The sequence below is a fragment of the Psammomys obesus genome, unplaced genomic scaffold, assembly GCF_907164565.1.
Source record: "Psammomys obesus unplaced genomic scaffold, mPsaObe1.curated_primary_1811, whole genome shotgun sequence".
Lineage (NCBI taxonomy): Eukaryota > Metazoa > Chordata > Mammalia > Rodentia > Muridae > Psammomys > Psammomys obesus.
Genome location: NW_026596069.1, coordinates 24,978,024 through 24,997,170, shown reverse-complemented (window position 1 = coordinate 24,997,170; position 19,147 = coordinate 24,978,024). Strand labels below are relative to the sequence as shown.

At 45.9% G+C, this 19,147-nt stretch overlaps 1 protein-coding gene across 1 annotated transcript in view; it reads left to right on the top strand.

Moving 5' to 3' along the window:
- The window catches only part of Colec12 (collectin subfamily member 12), a 167,364-nt gene extending 148,992 nt beyond the window's left edge, over positions 1–18,372 (top strand). Inside the window, exons 5-10 of the mRNA XM_055625822.1 lie at positions 904–1,950; positions 6,669–7,157; positions 7,822–7,958; positions 8,557–8,666; positions 16,210–16,355; positions 17,829–18,372. Of these exons, the coding sequence (XP_055481797.1) occupies positions 904–1,950; positions 6,669–7,157; positions 7,822–7,958; positions 8,557–8,666; positions 16,210–16,355; positions 17,829–17,848 (1,949 nt within the window). The 3' untranslated portion in view covers positions 17,849–18,372. The remainder of the gene's footprint in view (positions 1–903; positions 1,951–6,668; positions 7,158–7,821; positions 7,959–8,556; positions 8,667–16,209; positions 16,356–17,828) is intronic.
- The last annotated feature ends 775 nt before the right edge of the window (positions 18,373–19,147 follow it).

The following is a 19,147-nucleotide window of genomic DNA, read 5'->3' as shown; positions in this document are numbered from 1 at the left end:
CGTGTGTAGAACAGGCAGTCCTCCCACTCAGAGGTCCTCCTGCCTCTGCCTCTGCCTCCGGAAAGCTGCGGTTCCTCTCGACCCAGCAGAGTTCACTTTAAAGCTTCCAGCCTGTTTAACTTGTTAGTGTTTGTTTTCACTTACTTAAAAAGTGAATTTTGGTTCAAATGATATATTAAGATTTATGAACATGATTCCGCTTTTGAAAATTGCCAGGAATTTCTAGCATTCAAATTATTAAATAACCACTGAGTGAAAGAATTTTGCATTGCAAAATCTTTTAAGATGAACTTTGTGACAGTTTTAATCCTAGTATAGTTCATCATTTTTATTGACAGTAAAAAAAAAAAAAAAAAAAAAAAGAATCCTGATAAATTTGTAAAGTTAATTTCTTAAAAGTACACCCTGCCTGGTGGTATCCCAGCATCTGAGAAATCCCCCTCTGTCTTAAAAACAAACAAACAAAAAAATGTCCACCCAAGTTTGTAAGTCCTCTGCTGAACACCTCGGCTGACTCTGCAGAGCCCATCTTAAATAGATATAGATTCATAGAACACATCTATGCTGCGTGGACCACAAACTTTACATCTAAAATACAGTACTACCAGTGAAGTATATGGGATCTTTTCTTAAATGACATTTATTTATTTGTTTGTTTTTATTTATTCACTGGGGAGGCATACACAAGCCACAGCATGTGTATAGAGGTCAGAGGACAAATAGCTTATCAGAGTATGTTCTCTTCTTCCACTGTGTAAGTTCAGGAATTGAACTCAGGTTGTCAGGTCTGGCAGTAAATGCCTTTATTCACTGAACCCATATTTACTCTCTGGCCCATATCTGGGTCTCTGGCCTGCACATCTCTATATATCCAGTCTAAGTAATAAACATCTCTTATTCCAGGGGACCAAACTGGGAAGAAGGCTATAAGCACCAACTCAGAACTTTCTACCTTCAGATCAGATATACTGGATCTCCGTCAACAACTTCAGGAAATCACAGAAAAAACCAGCAAGAACAAAGATACGCTGGAGAAGTTACAGGCCAGTGGGGATTCACTGGTGGACAGGCAGAGTCAACTGAAAGAAACTCTGCAGAATAATTCTTTCCTCATCACCGCTGTCAACAAAACTCTGCAGGCATATAACGGCTATGTCACAAATCTGCAGCAAGATACCAGTGCGCTCCAGGGCAATCTGCAGAGCCAAATGCACTCCCAGAATGTGGTTATCATGAGCCTCAACAACCTGAACCTCACCCAGCTTCAGCAGAGGAATCTTATCACAAATCTGCAGAGGTCTGTGGATGACACGAGCCAGGCTATCCAGCGAATTAAGAATGACTTCCAAAATCTGCAGCAGGTTTTCCTTCAAGCCAAGAAGGACACCGATTGGCTAAAGGAGAAAATACAGAACTTGCAGACATTAGCTGCCAACAACTCTGCTCTGGCCAAAGCCAACAATGACACGCTGGAGGATATGAGTAGCCAGCTCAGCTCATTCACAGGTCAGATGGACAACATCACCACTGTCTCACAGGCCAATGAGCAGAGCCTGAAAGACCTCCAGGACTTACACAAGGATGCAGAAAACAGGACAGCAGTCAAGTTTAGCCAACTAGAGGAACGCTTCCAGGTCTTTGAGACAGATATTGTGAACATCATTAGCAACATCAGCTACACAGCGCATCACCTGAGGACGCTGACCAGCAACCTGAATGAAGTCAGGACCGCTTGCACAGACACCCTAACCAGACACACTGATGACCTGACTTCCTTGAATAACACACTAGTCAACATCCGTTTGGATTCTGTTTCCCTCAGGCTGCAGCAAGACATGATGAGAGCAAGGTTAGACACTGAAGTGGCCAATTTATCAGTGATTATGGAAGAGATGAAGCTGGTTGACTCTAAGCATGGTCAGCTCATCAAGAATTTTACAATTCTACAAGGTAATCATAAAGTCTGTATTTGGATTTGTATTGATTATCTATTGCTATAAAACAAATCATTCTAAAATATGCCAATTTAAAACAAACATGTTATATAATAGGTTTTATGGTTTGGGAATTCAGAAGCAGTTTCATAGATGGGTCCTTACTGGCGCGCGCGTGTGTGTGTGTGTGTGTGTGTGTGTGTGTGTGTGTGTGTGTGTGTATCTGTCTGTCTGTGTCTGTGTGTGTATCTGTCTGTGTCTGTGTGTGTGGTTGCAGTTAAGGTGTTAGCTGAGGCTACAGTTATCTGAAGGCTTAATGGTTGTAGGACATCCATTTCCAACATGACTTACTCACTTGGCCATTACCAAGTGAGCTTCCGAGGTATTGTTACAACAGGGCAGCTAGTAGCCTCCAAAGTAGGGGATCCAAAGGAGAGAGAACAGTGAAAACCACTTTGTAACTTCACCTCAAAGGTGACACTCTTAGCAGTAGTGGTCATCTGTAATCCCAGTACTTGGATTATAGATTATATAAAATCCTCAAGCAGGAGGACTTTAAGTTCAAGGTCAGTCTGGGCTGCATAGCAAGACCCTTTGTCAAGGAGGAAAAAACATATTCAGATGCCTGTAATCCCAGCATTAAGGAGGCAAAGATAGGAAGATCAGGAGTTGAAGGTCCGTAATTCTTGTCCACATAAAGAAGTTGAAGCTAGGGGCTGGAGAGATGACTAAGCAGTTAAGAGCACTGACTGCTCTTCCAGAGGCCCTGGGTTCAATTCCCGACAACCACATGGTGGCTCACAACCATCTATAATGTGATCTGATGCCCTTTTCTGGCATGCATGTGTACATGCAGCTAGAGCACTCGTACACAAAATAAAAACATAAATCTTTAAAAAGAAGAAGTTGAAGCTAGCCTGGGTTGCGTGACACCCTATTCCATCGTATTCTGTTTTTGAGCTAAAAGTCACCAGAAAGAGGAGAACTAAGCTCCACGTCTTGAAGAATGGTTTAAAGATGTGTGATTAAATAGTTTGCTGACTAAAGATTGGTTTTAAATTTTCTCGGTATCTGAGCTGTTTCAATACCTATGCATGTTGAGATCCTGTGAAAGCACAGTTAATTCATGTAGGTCTTAAGGTTGCCACAAAGGGATTTCTATGGACACATTTTACCAGTAGGATAGTTGGCCATCACAATAACTGTGAGTTCAGAGAAGATGACTGGCATAGAAAGTGAGCTTTACTGTCATCCGGAGCATCTGTGCTCTTGAAACACTGTCTTGGATTCAGATTTACTTTCAACAAAAAACTGCCATGGTAGGTTTTAAGACACAGGAATTACTGGATGCTCTGCTCCGCTATCCAGGACATAGAAAGATGGCTGAATAGATGCTTACCTTTTGGTAGTTAAACCTTGAGAGAATTTTAAAGCCTCCAAAAATGGGGGACAAGTAATCATTCTTGATTTTCAGAAGGGAAATAAAAGGTGGAGTTAACACACTGTATTTAGTGGGGGATTTGCCTTCAACCCTGGGAACATTTTAAGAAGGGATTAGAGAGCGATAATTTGTGAGCTTTCAGGAAAGTTGCTGTCACAACAAGTTCGCCAAAAAGGAGGCAGGTAACCTAAATTTCTTTCTTTACAACAGTTACAGAGCTCTTAGATTAATTAAACTTGGAGAATGAAAACAACATGTCTGGGTTTCACCAAACCATAGGACATTGATACTATTAAAAACAATGTAAAAAAAAAAAAAAAGAAAAAAAGAAGAAGAAGAAGAAGGTGGATTGCAACACAGTTGGATGGATACATGGATGGTAATAGTTTTCTGGGTACATACTTATGTGAGGTAAAACCAAATACATTTTTATCTCGGTTTCTGTCAGCCAGAGCCCAGCAGTGCTGATGGGCTGTTCAGGGACTTCAGGAAGCTGCCGGTTCCCCAAGGAGTTGTGGGTTCGTCAGAACTTGTTCTGGGGAGGCGTATACTTCCATATTTTCCTGTTGCCTCAAGCTCTTCGCACAGTTGGTTGTCTGGAACCTAAGGGTTTTTATCTGAGGAATATCTTCAGCTCTCGGAGGCTGCTCAGTTCTTGGTCAGGCAGCCATGTCACAATAGCTCAGTTTCTGCAAAGCCAGCAAGACACCTGTCTCTGTCTAGCCGGCCAGGGTGGAGCCTTGAATGGCTGGTAAAGCTATCACTCAGCGTCCTGCTGTTGGTTTCGTACATTTTGGGGGCTTGTGATAGCCATCTGGGGACCTTGGTAACTTAGACTCTCAAGGCTGAGAACCCCACTCTGCCTTGACATTTAGCTGCCTTTCCATCATTCTGAAGGCAATCTCAGTTGCACTTCTGCATGACCATCCACATAGCTCCACAGGACGATGTTCTTGGCTTTAGCTCCAGGTTGTTGAATGCATACTCGTACTTTCCCAGCTTACATGGAGGGTAAGAATGGTAACATTTAATTTTTGTTTATGTGTGTATGTGTGGACCTGCATACAGGCACACGTGTGGCACGGCTCACACGGGGAGGTCGAAGAATGACTTTCAGGGGCCCCTTCTTGCTCTCTGGCCTGGGGAAGCAGGCTTTCCCTTGTTTCTGCTGCTGCTGTGCTGTGACTGGCCCGCATGGTAATGAGCCTCTAGGTGATGGGCCCGCCTCCCTGCCCCTGAGCTGGCTGCATGAAAGCTGTGACTGCAGATGCGAGCCACTGCAGCTGCCTTTTGACATGAGTTCCAGGGGTCACACTTGGGTCGTCGGACTTGCACAGCTAGCACCTTTATCTGCTGAGCCATCTCCCCGGCCCCTTGTTTCATTTTATTTTGACTTCGCAGCCACCCAATAAAAGACTCAAGTAGGACCAGAAGCCCTGAGACAATCCAGAGGCTAACCAGTGACAATCTTGGGTCCAAGAGGAAAATATCCCCTGAGTCAATCCAGGGCTGGCTTTTAAGATGGCCGTGGCTCTTTCCATCAAAGTTTTTTTAAATAAAGAGAAAAGTAAAAGTTGCATCTTCTAGTGAGCAGCGTACATCATGGGACTCCTGCTGCCCCAGCATCTTGATGGAGCAAGCACCTGCTTGTCGGTGGCTTTTGCAAGGTGAAGGCAGCTGTGAGTGAGGACATCAACATTACGTGCCTGTCGGTTTATGCATAGTCAGAGATGTTGAGCCTAAGCTTGCTGTGAGACCGTGTGGTGGGTAAGCGCAGGGCTTTACAGGACAGCTGGAAATCCACTGAAAGTTAGGTTCTCATTAAAGGCAAAAGCTTGCACCACGCCCCCATACCTGCCCCTTCCGGTTGTGTGACTTAGAAATTAGCATCTGCTAGTGTTTCATGCTTCCTCTGCCCCCATGTTTGATGTCCTCCTTCACACGGCCTTCAGTGGCCGTGTCTGTCTGTGCCTGTGTGCGCACGAAGTGAGGGTATTCAGCCGGTTCCAGTTGGGGTGAGGATCAGCTAGATCCTATGAACTAGCCTATCCAGAAATAAGCTGCCACCCTAAATGAGGGAGGTAGATTTGGGTCTGAGAGGGGAACTGTGTGTGAGAGGCCTGAGAATGCAGCAGGAAGTCTAATTGCGTGGGGAGACCGGCCCTGCAGAGCAGATAAACTCACTTCCTGAAGCTTGCAGGAGAGCATCGCCCCCTGGTGTGACGAGTTGAGAAGCTAATTGTTAGCTGAAGGTTTAGAGAGTAAGGGTTAAGAGGTGCTAACATGACTGGATTTTCTAACGGATTTTAATTTGGTGGATTTCCTGAGGCCTACCTTACCCTGAATGAGGCACACAGTTGAGAAGTTACATGTTTTTATGTGCCTGTTTCAGTAGAGCTTTGCAGAATGATACCCTCATCACAGGGCACTGTCATGGGAGCTTCCCTGCCTTAGCCTGTATGACAGACACCATTTTGCAGTGACACAGGCACTAACTCACTTCAAGGAGATCACATATGGCATAGAAGGTCTTCCCTGTTCGTTCCTGAGTGACGTGGGTTGGACAGTGCTTTCCCTCAGATTAAAGAGAAAACTCAGATTGCAGATGAGACCAATGGGACCCATTCTTCAGTGCCATTAGAGTCCCATGCTAGGCTTTTGACAGTGAGGCACATGCATTTGATAAACACTAGACGAGGCGAAGTTGAGGTGGTCTCAGCAAGCAAACGAAAGGGGAAATGCTGGCGACAAACACAGCAGTGCTGGTGTCAGCCTGGACCCCACCAGTGAGCACCACTGAGTTCCTGACCAGTGCGGACGGGAAAGGGAGGGTTATTAAACAGAAAAATAAACCAAGACATCACTGTACTGCTTTGCACAGACTTAAACCGGCTGAAACAACAAAATGTCTTTCCTTGCAGCTCTGGAGTTCAGAAGTCAAGGTCTTGGCCAGGTTGATTTCTTCCGGGATCTATCTCCTCCTTGTGTCTCCACCTGTTTCTCCCTCTGTGTCCTGATCTTTTTGTTTGTGTAGGCATGTGGGTGGTACATGTGTGTGATTCACATGTGCAGGAGCAGCATGCATAGCCATGTACACACATGGAGGCCAGAGGAAGATGTTGGGTGAAGTGCTACTCACTCCCTTTTTCCTTGAGGCCAGCAGTGCATTATAAATAGTAAGCACTCCTTAATGCCTATGTTTGTGTGCTAGGTTTTTGTTTTGTTTTTAAGTTGTAGGCTATATAAGTAGATATGCACTCACAACAGACTTCATACATGTTTTTATGTTTTAGGTCCTCCTGGCCCCAGGGGTCCAAAAGGTGACAGAGGATCTCAGGGACCACCTGGTCCAACTGGCAACAAGGGACAAAAAGGAGAGAAGGGAGAGCCTGGTCCACCCGGCCCTGCAGGCGAGAGGGGCCCAGTTGGGCCAGCAGGGCCCCCCGGAGAGCGTGGCAGCAAAGGATCCAAAGGCTCACAGGGTCCCAAAGGATCCCGTGGGTCCCCAGGGAAGCCTGGCCCTCAAGGGCCTAGTGGGGACCCAGGTCCAGCAGGTCCACCGGGCAAGGATGGACTCCCTGGCCCTCAGGGCCCTCCTGGCTTCCAGGGACTGCAGGGCACTGTGGGCGAGCCTGGAGTACCTGGGCCTCGCGGACTGCCAGGCTTGCCAGGGGTGCCAGGCATGCCCGGGCCCAAGGGACCACCCGGCCCCCCCGGACCCTCAGGAGCAATAGAGCCATTAGCCCTGCAGAATGAGCCAACCCCAGCATCAGAGATCAACGGTAAGTCCAAATCGCCCTTTTAGCCAGAACTGAGGACAAACAGGGCAGTGTGTGCACTTGGCTGAACCAACCCTGAGTGTTGGTTACACTAGCAGCAGAGGGCCTCTGTGTCCCCTTGATGCCTCAGTGCTGTCACTCAGGACCCTGTGCTCCTGCTCAAACATTATCAGGTCTCATTTAGCTGAGCCAGGCCCTCAGAAGACACATTCCCCCCAAACACGTCCTTCAGGGCACCCTGCACCGGCTGCTCCCTGACCAGCCATCCTTCCTCGTCGCTCTGCTTTCTCCCTAGAAGCAGACCGTTCCAGCAGTTAACTCCACCAGGGAGTTAACTCCACCAGGGAGCACTTGTTTACAGGCTCCTGATCCGGGCCAGCAGTGAGCATCAGGGCCCACTCCGCTTTCTTCCTTCTGTCATGACAAAGCCTGACCCTAACCCAGTCACACCTCTCCAGGTTGTGTGGTTTTACTGCTGTGTACTCTGCAGACCACATCTGTGAACACCTGTCCAGGTTCTGCACAGGGACACTCGGGCTTCCTTTGGCATAAAAGTGGTGCAAGGTTGTCATTTTGGTTTCTTAAACACAGCTGAGGAAATGCAGGTTGTTTTCTGGTTTTTGTTTGTTAGTTTTTTAATCAACATTTAAAAACTTTGCATTCCTAGGCTGTCCGCCTCGCTGGAAGAACTTCACGGACAAATGCTACTATTTCTCGGTGGAGAAAGAAATTTTTGAGGATGCCAAGCTTTTCTGTGAAGACAAGTCTTCTCATCTCGTGTTCATAAACTCAAGAGAGGAGCAGGTATGGTCAGCTGCGTACTTGGCTGGAGAAAACTATAATTTAGAGGCCGGTTATACCTGGAAATTGCATGCTTTGGGGGCGTCAAGGAGATTTAAAAAAAAAAAAAAAAGCATGGTGTCATAAACAAGGAAGGCTGCAGTTTTCAGACACAAGCTTTATCCTGGGACTACAGCGTATGAATTGTGCTTAGGGCCACGGATATAAAGCGCTCCCTGGTGGCTTTCTGGAGAATTGCAGCGCAGCAGAGCAGGCTGATGGTGATCTTCACCCTGAAATCTGGTTCTGTAGTATCTGAGCAGGAAGCATACCAAAGCGGCAGTCTTTGGTACATCGCTTCCGGTAGAGGCTCACGGATGCGTGGTTGCTGGGAAACGGAGCCCACAGCAGACGTTCCTAAGGACTTTACTGTTATTTCTTAATCTCGGCCGAAAAGGTCAAAGACCCTGAACCAGTGTCCACAACCAGTGTCCATGCAATACAAAGTGGACAGCTCGGACCCCCAAAAACTCTGAGAAGTGTCCTTTGTCGGTTTTATGAAGCAAACAGGACCTCTTTTGTGTGGGCTAATAATGAGCACACCCCCTGGCTTCCCTTCCAGCAATGGATAAAAAGGCAGACGGTGGGGAGAGAGAGCCAGTGGATCGGCCTCACAGACTCCGAGCGCGAAAGCGAGTGGAAGTGGCTGGACGGGACGCCTGTTGATTACCAGTAAGTAGAGCGGTCCAGACCGCGGGCGCATGCTCAGTCTGGCCCGGTTGCCTCCCAGCTTCTCCCGTAACAACCTGGCGCCGTAGACCATCCTCCTGCGGGCCGAGGCTCCTGGTACTAGTTGCCTATTCCAGTGGGGAAGCAGTGGTGGGCAGTCACGGTGCTGTCAGGCAGGTCACTTCTGAACAAAGCGTGGGCTTTAAGTACTGTGAGGAAGGATTCAAAGCCCAGAGCCTCTCCAGGTGGTCAGTGTTCACCCTGAACACTGGGCTGAGGACCAGTGGCTGAGGAGCAGTCCAGTTGTGCACGCCAAGGTTTTGGATTATCTCATATACAGGAAATCCAAGTGTACTGCACAGTGGGTCCCAGAATAGCCATCCTCTACAGCATAAAAGATGAGTAAATTCTGCCAACTCAAGTTTCTCCTCTTTTCCCAAACCCTCCCTGACTTCTGGAGAATACGTGGATAACTTCTAAATCCCACCTCTGAGGGACCGTCAGTTTGCTGGCAACAAAGAAGCCAGGCACATCGGCAGCATATGACAGGAAGCTGCTATCCCATGGGGGAGGGATGTTTCCAGTTTGAGGTAGTCTCCAGGCACTGAGGTAAGATGCAAGTCACCCAGGGGCCGAGGTGATGGACAGAAACGCCAGTCCGGGGTTTCCCTACATATGCGATCCCCACTGGCCCGGAACTTTCAGTCTTCTGCCTTCAGTGCTGGGCAGTTCTGTACTTTTAAACCCTCCATGTGAAGAACGTGATGAGAGAAGGTAGGTAGAATCAGAAGGCCCTCTCTGAGGAAAAACCAACTGTGGACAGATACTGAAGGATCTTCGCTTTGCCCCGGAGCCGTGTAGGTACGCCGTGCTGGCCTCCTGGCCTGCCGAGTGCTGGATCTGCTCTTTCCTTACTGCCTGTGAGGGACTCGAGGAAGCACCCGGGATGGTTGTAAGCCAGGAGCTGTGATTTGGAGGAAGGAGGCAGGGTTAGTAAAGAAAAGGCAAGCCTGTCAATCAAGAGAGCCAGGGTATCTATATGGGAGTCAAGAGGAACCAGGAAAATGTCATCTCCCACTTTTCTCGCTGCTGTAAATGGAAAGAAAGTTTTGGGTTTGACTTAGAAATTCAGTCTTAACCTTTATTAGCCTCCTGTGGGATTGCTTGAGCTGGAATGTTACTAAGTACACCAGCTCTCAAAGGTGAACTTTGCCCCTTTCCCTGGGACCCAGGAATTGTGTGACAGGGGAGGGAGGCAGGAGAATTGGTTCCTCGTCCCTGAGAGGGGTGACATCACACACCTTACTGGGATTTTTGTCACCGGCCGCAGCCATCCTGGAGGCCCCTGTAAGCTTAGGCTCTGCACCTGAGCCACCACGCAGACCGTGTTGTCTCGTGTTTTACCCAAAGAGAGACAGATACATGGGAAACTCCCCAGGACCACATTCTAAAAGCAAGAATAAATTAGGTCAACGTTGTATGTGAGCTCAATGGCCGACGGCTAACTTAGTTTGACATACCATAATAAACACTGCACAAACTAGAAAAAGAGCCAGTACCATCCAGGGGATGGAGTGCAGACTTCAGACTTGAATGAGGACTGGATCCAGGCCTGGACCTGATGCCATTATGTGTTGCTCAGTCACATGAAACCTCCATGTCCCCGTGAGGTAAAATAAGGTTAACAAAAAGACTCTGTTACTACTTCCACACATGTGCATGCGGAGAAAGAGAAGGGACTCAGGGTAGCTCATGTCCCCCGGGAAGCACTGGGGAGACCCCACGGGTTGGGGTGTTGGCGTGATCACTGTTGTCACCACTGTGACCGTTAGCACAGTAAAATGATACTGAGTTGGGGAATATTACTCCCCAGAATTTGTAGTTTGTAGGATCTTAATTAGAGACACAGACACAATCTTACAAGAAGTTGGCGAAGAAGCCAAATATATTCTGTGTCGTGGCTTAGGGATGAAACAGGCTTCATCACCTGAGGGGCCTCCCAGATAGAGAACCCAAAATATTTCCCCAGATTCTCAGATCAGCTTTGCCCTCTTTTGATTCTGAGGCCTCCTCCTCTGCCTCTCTGATTCATTCTGTTATTTACACTGATACGTGGTTCAGGAAGGCAGGGCACACAGATTTAAAAAAAAAGCTGAGGTGAAAGAGAAGCAATGCCAGCCACTCAGGGCACAGTCAGACCTGACTGGTGTATTCTTCATAGACACACTGACTCACAGAGCCATTCACATCACCAGACTAAAGGAGGTCAGGACCAGCTAGGGAAAGGGAGTGTGTAAGACGCCCTGGGCTGGGGCCATGGCCAGGTCCTCATGTGCATAAGCCTATATACCAGTGTGATTTCAACATAAACACTGGAGGACTACGTAGAGTTCTGGACATGCCGGTGGAAGACGAGGTTTTAAAATAATAATAATAATAATATAATCCTTTCAGAGCAAAGACAACTCCCTACCTTACACACAGCACCTTTGTTTCTCTCGTGTTACCACAACCCTGTGACTTCATTTATATCTGGTAGCAAAACCCTGACTAGATCAGGATCCATCCACAGTCACATGACAGCAGTGACTATCCCGAGGTGTTCACAGGGAAGTGATAGCTGGGGCATGATGATAGGAGTATGAGTGAGGGGTGTTCTCCTTGCTCGAACAAATAAACTACACGATGGGCCATAAAACAAGTCTCAATAAGTTCTAAAGAACTAGGATTACACTCTGGAAATCAAACTGGCACTTTCTCAGACAACTAGGAATAGCGCTTCCTCAAGATCCAGCCATACCACTCCTAGGCATATATCCAAAAGTGGCTCAAGTACACAAAAAGGACATTTGCTCAGCAATGTTTGTAGCAGCTTTATTTGTAATAGCCAGAAGCTGGAAACAACCCAGATGCCCCTCAACTGAAGAATGGATGCAGAAATTGTGGTACATCTATACAATGGAATATTACTCAGCAATGAAAAATAAGGAAATCATGAAATTTGCAGGTAAATGGTGGGACCTGGAAAGGATCATCCTGCATGAGTTGTCCCAGAAGCAAAAAGACACACATGGTATATACTCACTCATATAGACATACAACATAGGACAAACCCACTAAAATCTGTGCATCTAAAGAAACTAAGCAAGAGAGAGGACCCTAACTAAAACGCTCAATCCCCATCCTGAAAGGCAAAGAGGATGGACATCAGAAGAAGAAGAAGACGGGAAACAACCTAGGAACCTGCTACAGAGGGCCTCTGAAAGCCAGAAGAAGAAAACAGGAAACAAACTAGGAACCTGACACAGAGGGCCTCTGAAAGCCTCTGCCCTGCAGACTATCAAAGCAGATGCTGAGCCTGATGGCCAACTGTCGGGCAGAGTGAATGGAATTTTATGTAAGAAGTGGGAAATAGTAAGAGCTGGAGAGGACAGGAACTCCACAAGGAGAGCAACAGAACAAGAAAATTTGAACACAGGGGTCTTCCCAGAGACTCATACTCCAACCAAGGACTATTCATGGAGATAACCTAGAACCCCTGCACAGATGTAGCCCATGGCAGTTCAGTGTCCAAGTGGGTTACATAGTAATGGGAAGAGGGACTGCCTCTGACATAATCTGATTGGCCTGCTCTTTGATCACCTCCCCCTGAGGGGGGAGCAGCCTTACCAGGCCACAGAAGAGGACAATGCAGCCACTTTTGATGAGAACTGATAGACTAAGATCAGAAAGAAGGAGAGGAGGACCTCCCCTATCAGTGGACTTGGGGAGGGGCATGCATGCAGAAAGGGGAGGGAGGGTGGGATCGGGAGGGGAGGAGGGAGGGGCTTATGGGGGGGTACCAAATGAATAAAGTGTAATTAATAAAAAATAAAGTTAAAAAAAAGAACTAGGATAGAAAGATGTCCTGCAGCCCCAACAAGTAATAATTAAAGATCTATAAAGTATTTGAAAATTAAATAATTCAGACCAAAGAATAAGTAGAAGAAAGGGAATAGAAAAAAAACAAAACAAAACAGGAAAGCAGCAACATGGGAACCATCAGAAATGACGGAGAAGCCAGGGCCATAGCAATTCTTAGAGGAGTAATTGCAGATGTGGCATCTGGCCAGTGGTCGCTGTTATCAAGCTGAGGCTGCCGGGGAAACCAGATTCACACGGGACTGAGCAAGGCTCTGCCCACTCTGCCGAAGTTGCCTTCCGAGTCTGCCAAAAACCCCTGTATATTCTCTTCCCCTCTCTCCTTTCCACCAGATACCAACTGGTAGAAATGTGATAACACATTTCACATAATTGCTCTTATTTTTATGTTACAAAGATAAAATGGGTTGGTGTCCTGTTCAGGTCTCTGGGGACCAGAAGGGGCTCTTCAGTTTCTACTGCTTCCACAATAGCCCATGCGACTCAACACTTCGTGTTCCTGCCAGGGTGGCACTGGCCCAGGCCACAAGAGAGGAATCTTCCACAACAGGCCCACGTAGTGGAGAACATCTTGCTTCAAGAGACATTTCTCGCCAGTAACATTTTCCTATTTGGAAGCCAGGCCGTTACAAACAGAAGCTTCTAGGCTATAGTCTTGGTTAAACTTGTGGTTGATGAAAAAATATTAAATTGTGATATTTGAAGGATCTATTCCCAAGATAGTGTGTGCTCTGCTGTCATTAGGATGAGCCCCAAATCCTGGGGTGCTCTTCTCCCCATAGCTCATGTTTTGTGAGTTTGCAAGTCACTACAGCTGTCTGTTCAGTGTTCCCACAGTCTCTGGGGTGCTCGGAAGCACTGTGTCGCTGTCATGTATGTGTTATAAAATGGCCAAGCTTAAGCTATTCCTTCTTGAGTCTACCTGTGAATGCAGTCAAGGTTCTGTTCTCTGCTACAAGCATAGAGAGGGGTTTGCCACAGTTGTTCTGCGGGATTTTAGCTTTTCCAGAGATGCTTTGACATCCCGGTTCTCACTCTGCAGGCCTCACTCCAGCCCAAGCTGGCTATCTTTGTCACCTCTGCACCAGAGCGTGTGCTGCCTTTAGTCAGGAAACCCTTGAGTACTCTGCAGCAAGAATTATAGTGACTTGGGAAAAGGTTCACTTTTTGTTTAATCAGCAAGTCCTTAACTGTATAACTTTAAATGACTTAAAAGAAAATGCAAAAGAATCATATTAAGCAGGCCCTCTGAATTTAAATAAACTGTGTGTGTGTGTGTGTGTGTGTGTGTGTGTGTGTGTGTGTGTAATATATACGGCTCTGTGTATGTGTGTGTACATACAGTTTTTACAATTAACTGAGAAATCAAGAATATCAAATGCATATTATACATTGGGATTCAGAGAGATCGAGTTATAGAAATAAAATCAGAATCCTTCCCTTTCACCATTACCATTAGACACAAACAAAATGTATGTTGTTGAAAACAAGCTCCTTGGGCACCCTGCCCTTTGCAGAGGTGGCCTGCACGGCAGATGGGAACGTACAAGAGAGCATCCATGAAAGGAAGCTCCTTTTCTTGCCAAGCCCACCTTCTTTTTGGTACCACTGACACACTGAGTCTTGATTCATCCTCAAGTCCATTGTGTAAGTTCCATGAGAACAGAAACTTTGTTCTGTGCTCCTGTTCCATTGCCCATATTAGACCCGGTTCATAGTACATTGTTATGAGGATCGGTGGACTGAGTGAATGTTTTCTAATTCTTACCTATAGTTTCCTCTCATCAGTGGATGGCTTCTTCGAAATTATCTTTGCATTAGATCTCACTGGGGTCACGATTTTTGTCAGGCCCCCACATGTTTGCACTTAACTGAGCATTACTGAGATTTTGCTATCCTACTGTTTGACTTTAATCATCTCTTCTTTCCCACTGCTCTCTGTCTTGATGATCTCGTCAAAAGATGGAAGGTAATGTGAGTTCTCATTTCTGGTGGCCCTCAGACACCCTGTAGCTCCTGGGGTAATGAGTACTTGGAAGTTTTAGGGAACCTTTTTTAAGAAGAGTTTGTCTCCTTAAGCAGAAACCACAAGCATGAACTTGCCTCTTAAGAAGGACCTTCCAGAATAGAGTCTGGAGTCATACCTACCTTACTGCATGGAAACAGAACCAAGAACTATAAAAGTCAGGGGAAGTCCGGCTAGGAGCAGCAGCATCCAAGTTAAGGGGCCTGAGGTGAACACATCCTAAAGAAAACTTTCTCAGCTTGAGTTACAGCTGCTCAGGAAGCTGAGGGGAAATGATCACAAGTTAAGTAAAGGCTAGCATGGACTACAGAATGAATTCAAAGCCAGACTGGGCAATGTAATGAGACCTCGTCTCAAAACAAAAAGTAAAAAGAGGGCTTGACATGGATATAGGCAGAGGAGGACTCGCCTAGCATGCACAATGTCTTTGTTCAGTTCTCAGGACTGCCTAACCCCCCTTCACACACAGAAACACACACACACTCCCCCTGGGGGGGGGGGGACTGGGGGAAAAAAAAAAACTCATAAAATTTGGTCTTAAGAATCATCTTTCTGGCCAAGCACAGTGGCACCCTTAGGAAGCAGAGGCAGGGGGATCTCTGTGAGTTTGAGGCCAGCCTGGTCTACAAAGTGAGCTCTAGGACAGCCAGGGCTACATAGAGAGACCCTGTCTTTAAAAAAATTAGAAAAGAATCCTCTTCTAGTCAGGCATGGTGGTGAATATCTTTAATCCCAGGATTTGGGAGGAGAGATAAGCAGATCTCTCTGAGTTTGAGGCCAGCCAGATCTCAAAATAAATAAATATCTTCTCTTCTGGGCTATTGGGACAGCTGACGGCTCAGTGGGTAAAGGCTTCAGCCACCAAGCCTGATGACCTGGGACCCACATGGTAGAAGGAGACACTTGATTCTCTCAAGTTGTCCTCTGACCTCCACACACACACTGTAGGTTACACACACGTGTGCACACACACACGTGAAAATAAAAGCTCTTTTCCAGAAGAGGGAGAAAAATGTTTGAGTCCTTTTCAGTAAGGTTAAATTACTATTTTCTGAAGCTGTCAGCCATGTACAGCTTGGCCAGAGCCACAACTAGTTGCTTGTGATTATGGGTTTTTGTAAATGTGTATCAAGGTACTCTCCCTTTCTCTTCCTGACCTTTTGTCATGTTAAAGACAGGACACACTGATGTCCATGGATCCCGGTGCATTCTCGCAAGAGCATACACGCATGCACATTGTGTGAGATATCCCAAGAGTGCATATTTTCTGTACACAACTCCATACATGTGCCCAAAAGGCCCCATTGCAGGCCACAACTGAAAGCCATTCCCCAACTGTGTCCCATCCATAGTGTAAAAAGGAGGCTCAGTGGTTGATCCCATATGGCAGAGAGAACGAGCCTGCAAGGACAGGCTGTCTTCAGCCCCTCTGCAAACAGCCAAATGTAGGTGTGCGCTGCTTCTAAACGAAGCATTTCGCAACAAATGGCATGCTTCGGTTTCGCGTTCTTTCATTCCGCCATTGTTCTCCTGCAAAGAGAACCTCTGCATGCTGTGGATAAGGAAAAGGATAACATCCCTTTTCTGTTTTGTTAAAAGAAACTGGAAAGCTGGACAGCCAGATAACTGGGGCAGCGGCCATGGGCCAGGAGAAGACTGTGCTGGACTGATCTACGCCGGGCAGTGGAATGACTTCCAGTGTGACGAAATCAACAACTTCATTTGCGAGAAAGAAAGGGAAGCAGGTGAGCAGCCTCGAAGCTTACTAGGGAGCTGCAGGGCACCAGTCTGTTAAACGAGGGCCAGCAAGGAGGGCTCCGAGTGCAGGCTCTCAAGCCTGAGCTATTTCTAATATTGTCCATAATTGTCCTTTAGTATACGGCAGCACTGTGGTGTCTTTGGGGCAGTACGGCCGTCCACATGCAGCCAGTTCGGCCAGTCAATCCACATATACTTAAGTGAGCATTTAGTGCAGGCCAGGCTCTGTGCTAGTTCGGTAGAGGGTTATAACCGGCCTGTCTTAAAAATGCATAAGTCAAAAACTCCTGTAGAGATTCCTTTTGACTTGACAGGAAGTTGATCTAAATCTTCATATACCATGTGACCCTCTTTAGAGCAGGGTGTCTTCCTTTTGTGGTAGCAGGTGGAAGACTGCGGAAGGAATGGGTTTCTTTCGGAGACAATGGCAATCTTTAGACCCTATAGCACAACTTTGAAAATATACTAAGGGGATTGTGGAGATGGCTCAGCAATTAAGAGTACTTGCTGCTCTTGTACAGGACCCTGGTTCAATTCCCAGCATCCACATGGAAGGTCACAAGCACCTGAAACTCCAGTTCCAGTGGATCCTCTGCTCTCTCCTGGCTTAGGCAGGCACTAGGCCTGTAGCACACAGACATACGTACAGGAAAACACTCACACACATTATATAAATAAAATTAAAAAGAAAGACATGTACTAAGGCCCACTGAAGTAAAAAAAAAAAAAATTGCATGGATAATCTGCATGATCTGTGAATTAGAGTTCAGTAAATCCATTTTGGTTAATTAGTGGTAAAGAAAAACCCAGTATACTTTGTTCACAATTTTTTTCGAACACAAATTACTCACATACACATTCAAGACATTCACTGAGTACTGCTGATGTGTCAAATAGTAGCGTGACTGCTAGGGGTCTCAAAACAAATAAGGAACACAATCTGGCTGGCTAAAGACACAAACATGGATCACTAAACATGGGATTACAGTTGATGGTGAGAATGGGTATCATGTGTTCGCCTTGTTTGCTCATGAGGGAGTTCAGCAGGGAACAGGATTCCCCAGAACTGGCCCTTCAAATGAAATAAAACTTTTACTTAATCTGAAGAAAACCTTCCCAACATTTTTCTTTGAATGTTATCTTTTGTACTCTTTCTTAGAGATTCCCTGCTTCTTGGGTTTTGTGGTGGTGATGGTGGTGGGTTTTTTTGTTTGTTTGTTTGTTTGTTTGTTTGTTTTGTTGGTTTTTCGAGGTAGGGTTTTCTCTGTTTAGCCTTGGCTGTTCTGGACTCCCTTTGTAGACCAGGCTGGCCTCAAACTCACAGAGATCCGCCTGCCTCTCCCTCCCCAACTGCTGGGATTACAGGTGTGCACCACACCCAGCAATTCTTCATGTTTTAAATTGTAAATAATTTTATTACTTAAACATAACTAATGCCCATTCTTATTTGTCTCTTTCAGTACCATCATCCACATTATAACAGAGTGTGATATAATGACAGGAACATATTTTCGGATGCCTCTGAAAGGTGAAGGAGACTCCTTTCCGATTCCATCACTTCTCACCAGCATAGGTGAGAAAAGCCCTGAAAAGCAGTTATTCAAAACAAATGGACACCTACTGTAACATAAGGACTAAGGAGTTAAAATGTTCCCCCAAGTTGATCTGTTGATTTCCAGTGTGCAAATGGACTGAATCATATAGATTTTTCTCAGCCATTAACCATACAATTTATGCAAATTATATCTTCCCAAATGTGGAATGCTCCAATCAGAAAAAAACTATCACCGTGTTATCAGTGCATTTCTAAAATCCCAAATCTAGGAAGAATATGCAGACATACAGATATATAGGCCACCTTTTAGTAATAATATGAAATATACCTAAAGAGCTTTAAACATTGTATTTTTGTACAAAATATTTGCCTTTTACAATCATTTTTCTTTTTTAAATTTTACCTATATAATACATAAAACCAAAGAAAACAATAATGGTACTAATAAAATTTCATGGAGTTTTTCTTCAGACTTAATGTGTCCAGCTGCAGTGAATTTTTTCATTTGTGGTGAGTGTGTTTGTGTGAACGTATATGCGCGCGCGCGCGCGTGTGTGTGTGTGTGTGTGTGTGTGTGTGTGTGTGTGAAAGGGATTTTCTTTAACCCTGGTTTTTCACCCATGCCCTTGTTCCCATAAATAACAACTCTGAAGCTTAAATATATTTACAGAAGTCTAGGCCAACATAGCTAGGCATGTTCCCTGACTTGCTTATAACTAATATGCCGTTTATTCTAGTCTAAGTTCTGCCATGTGGCTGGTTACCTCTGCTCAGGTTTCATTGTCTGTCCTCCTCAGGGAAGAATTTCCCATGCTCTTCACTCTGTCCCAGCATTCACTCTCTCTACCAGAACCCCTCCTCCCTCCTGTTTCCTCCCTCCTTGGCTACAAGCCAACTACATTATACCTTCGTGGGTGTGTGTGTGTGTGTGTGTGTGTGTGTGTGTGTGTGTGAGAGAGAGAGAGAGAGAGAGAGAGCAGAAGGTAGAGAGAAAGAAATTTCTTCAGAATAGCAAATGACATGAAGCATCTAGAATTACCTTTTGGTGGTAGATGAAGCTCAAGCCTGTGAGCATCATGATGGCTCATTCATATGGGGTGTGCTATGAGCGCAAGCATCAGCCACTGCCCTTAATATAAGAGGAAGTGTTGACTCGGGATGTGCTTTTGTTCTATTTTTGTGGAGCAGGGGTGATGGAGAAACATCTGTGAGGGTGGACAGAGC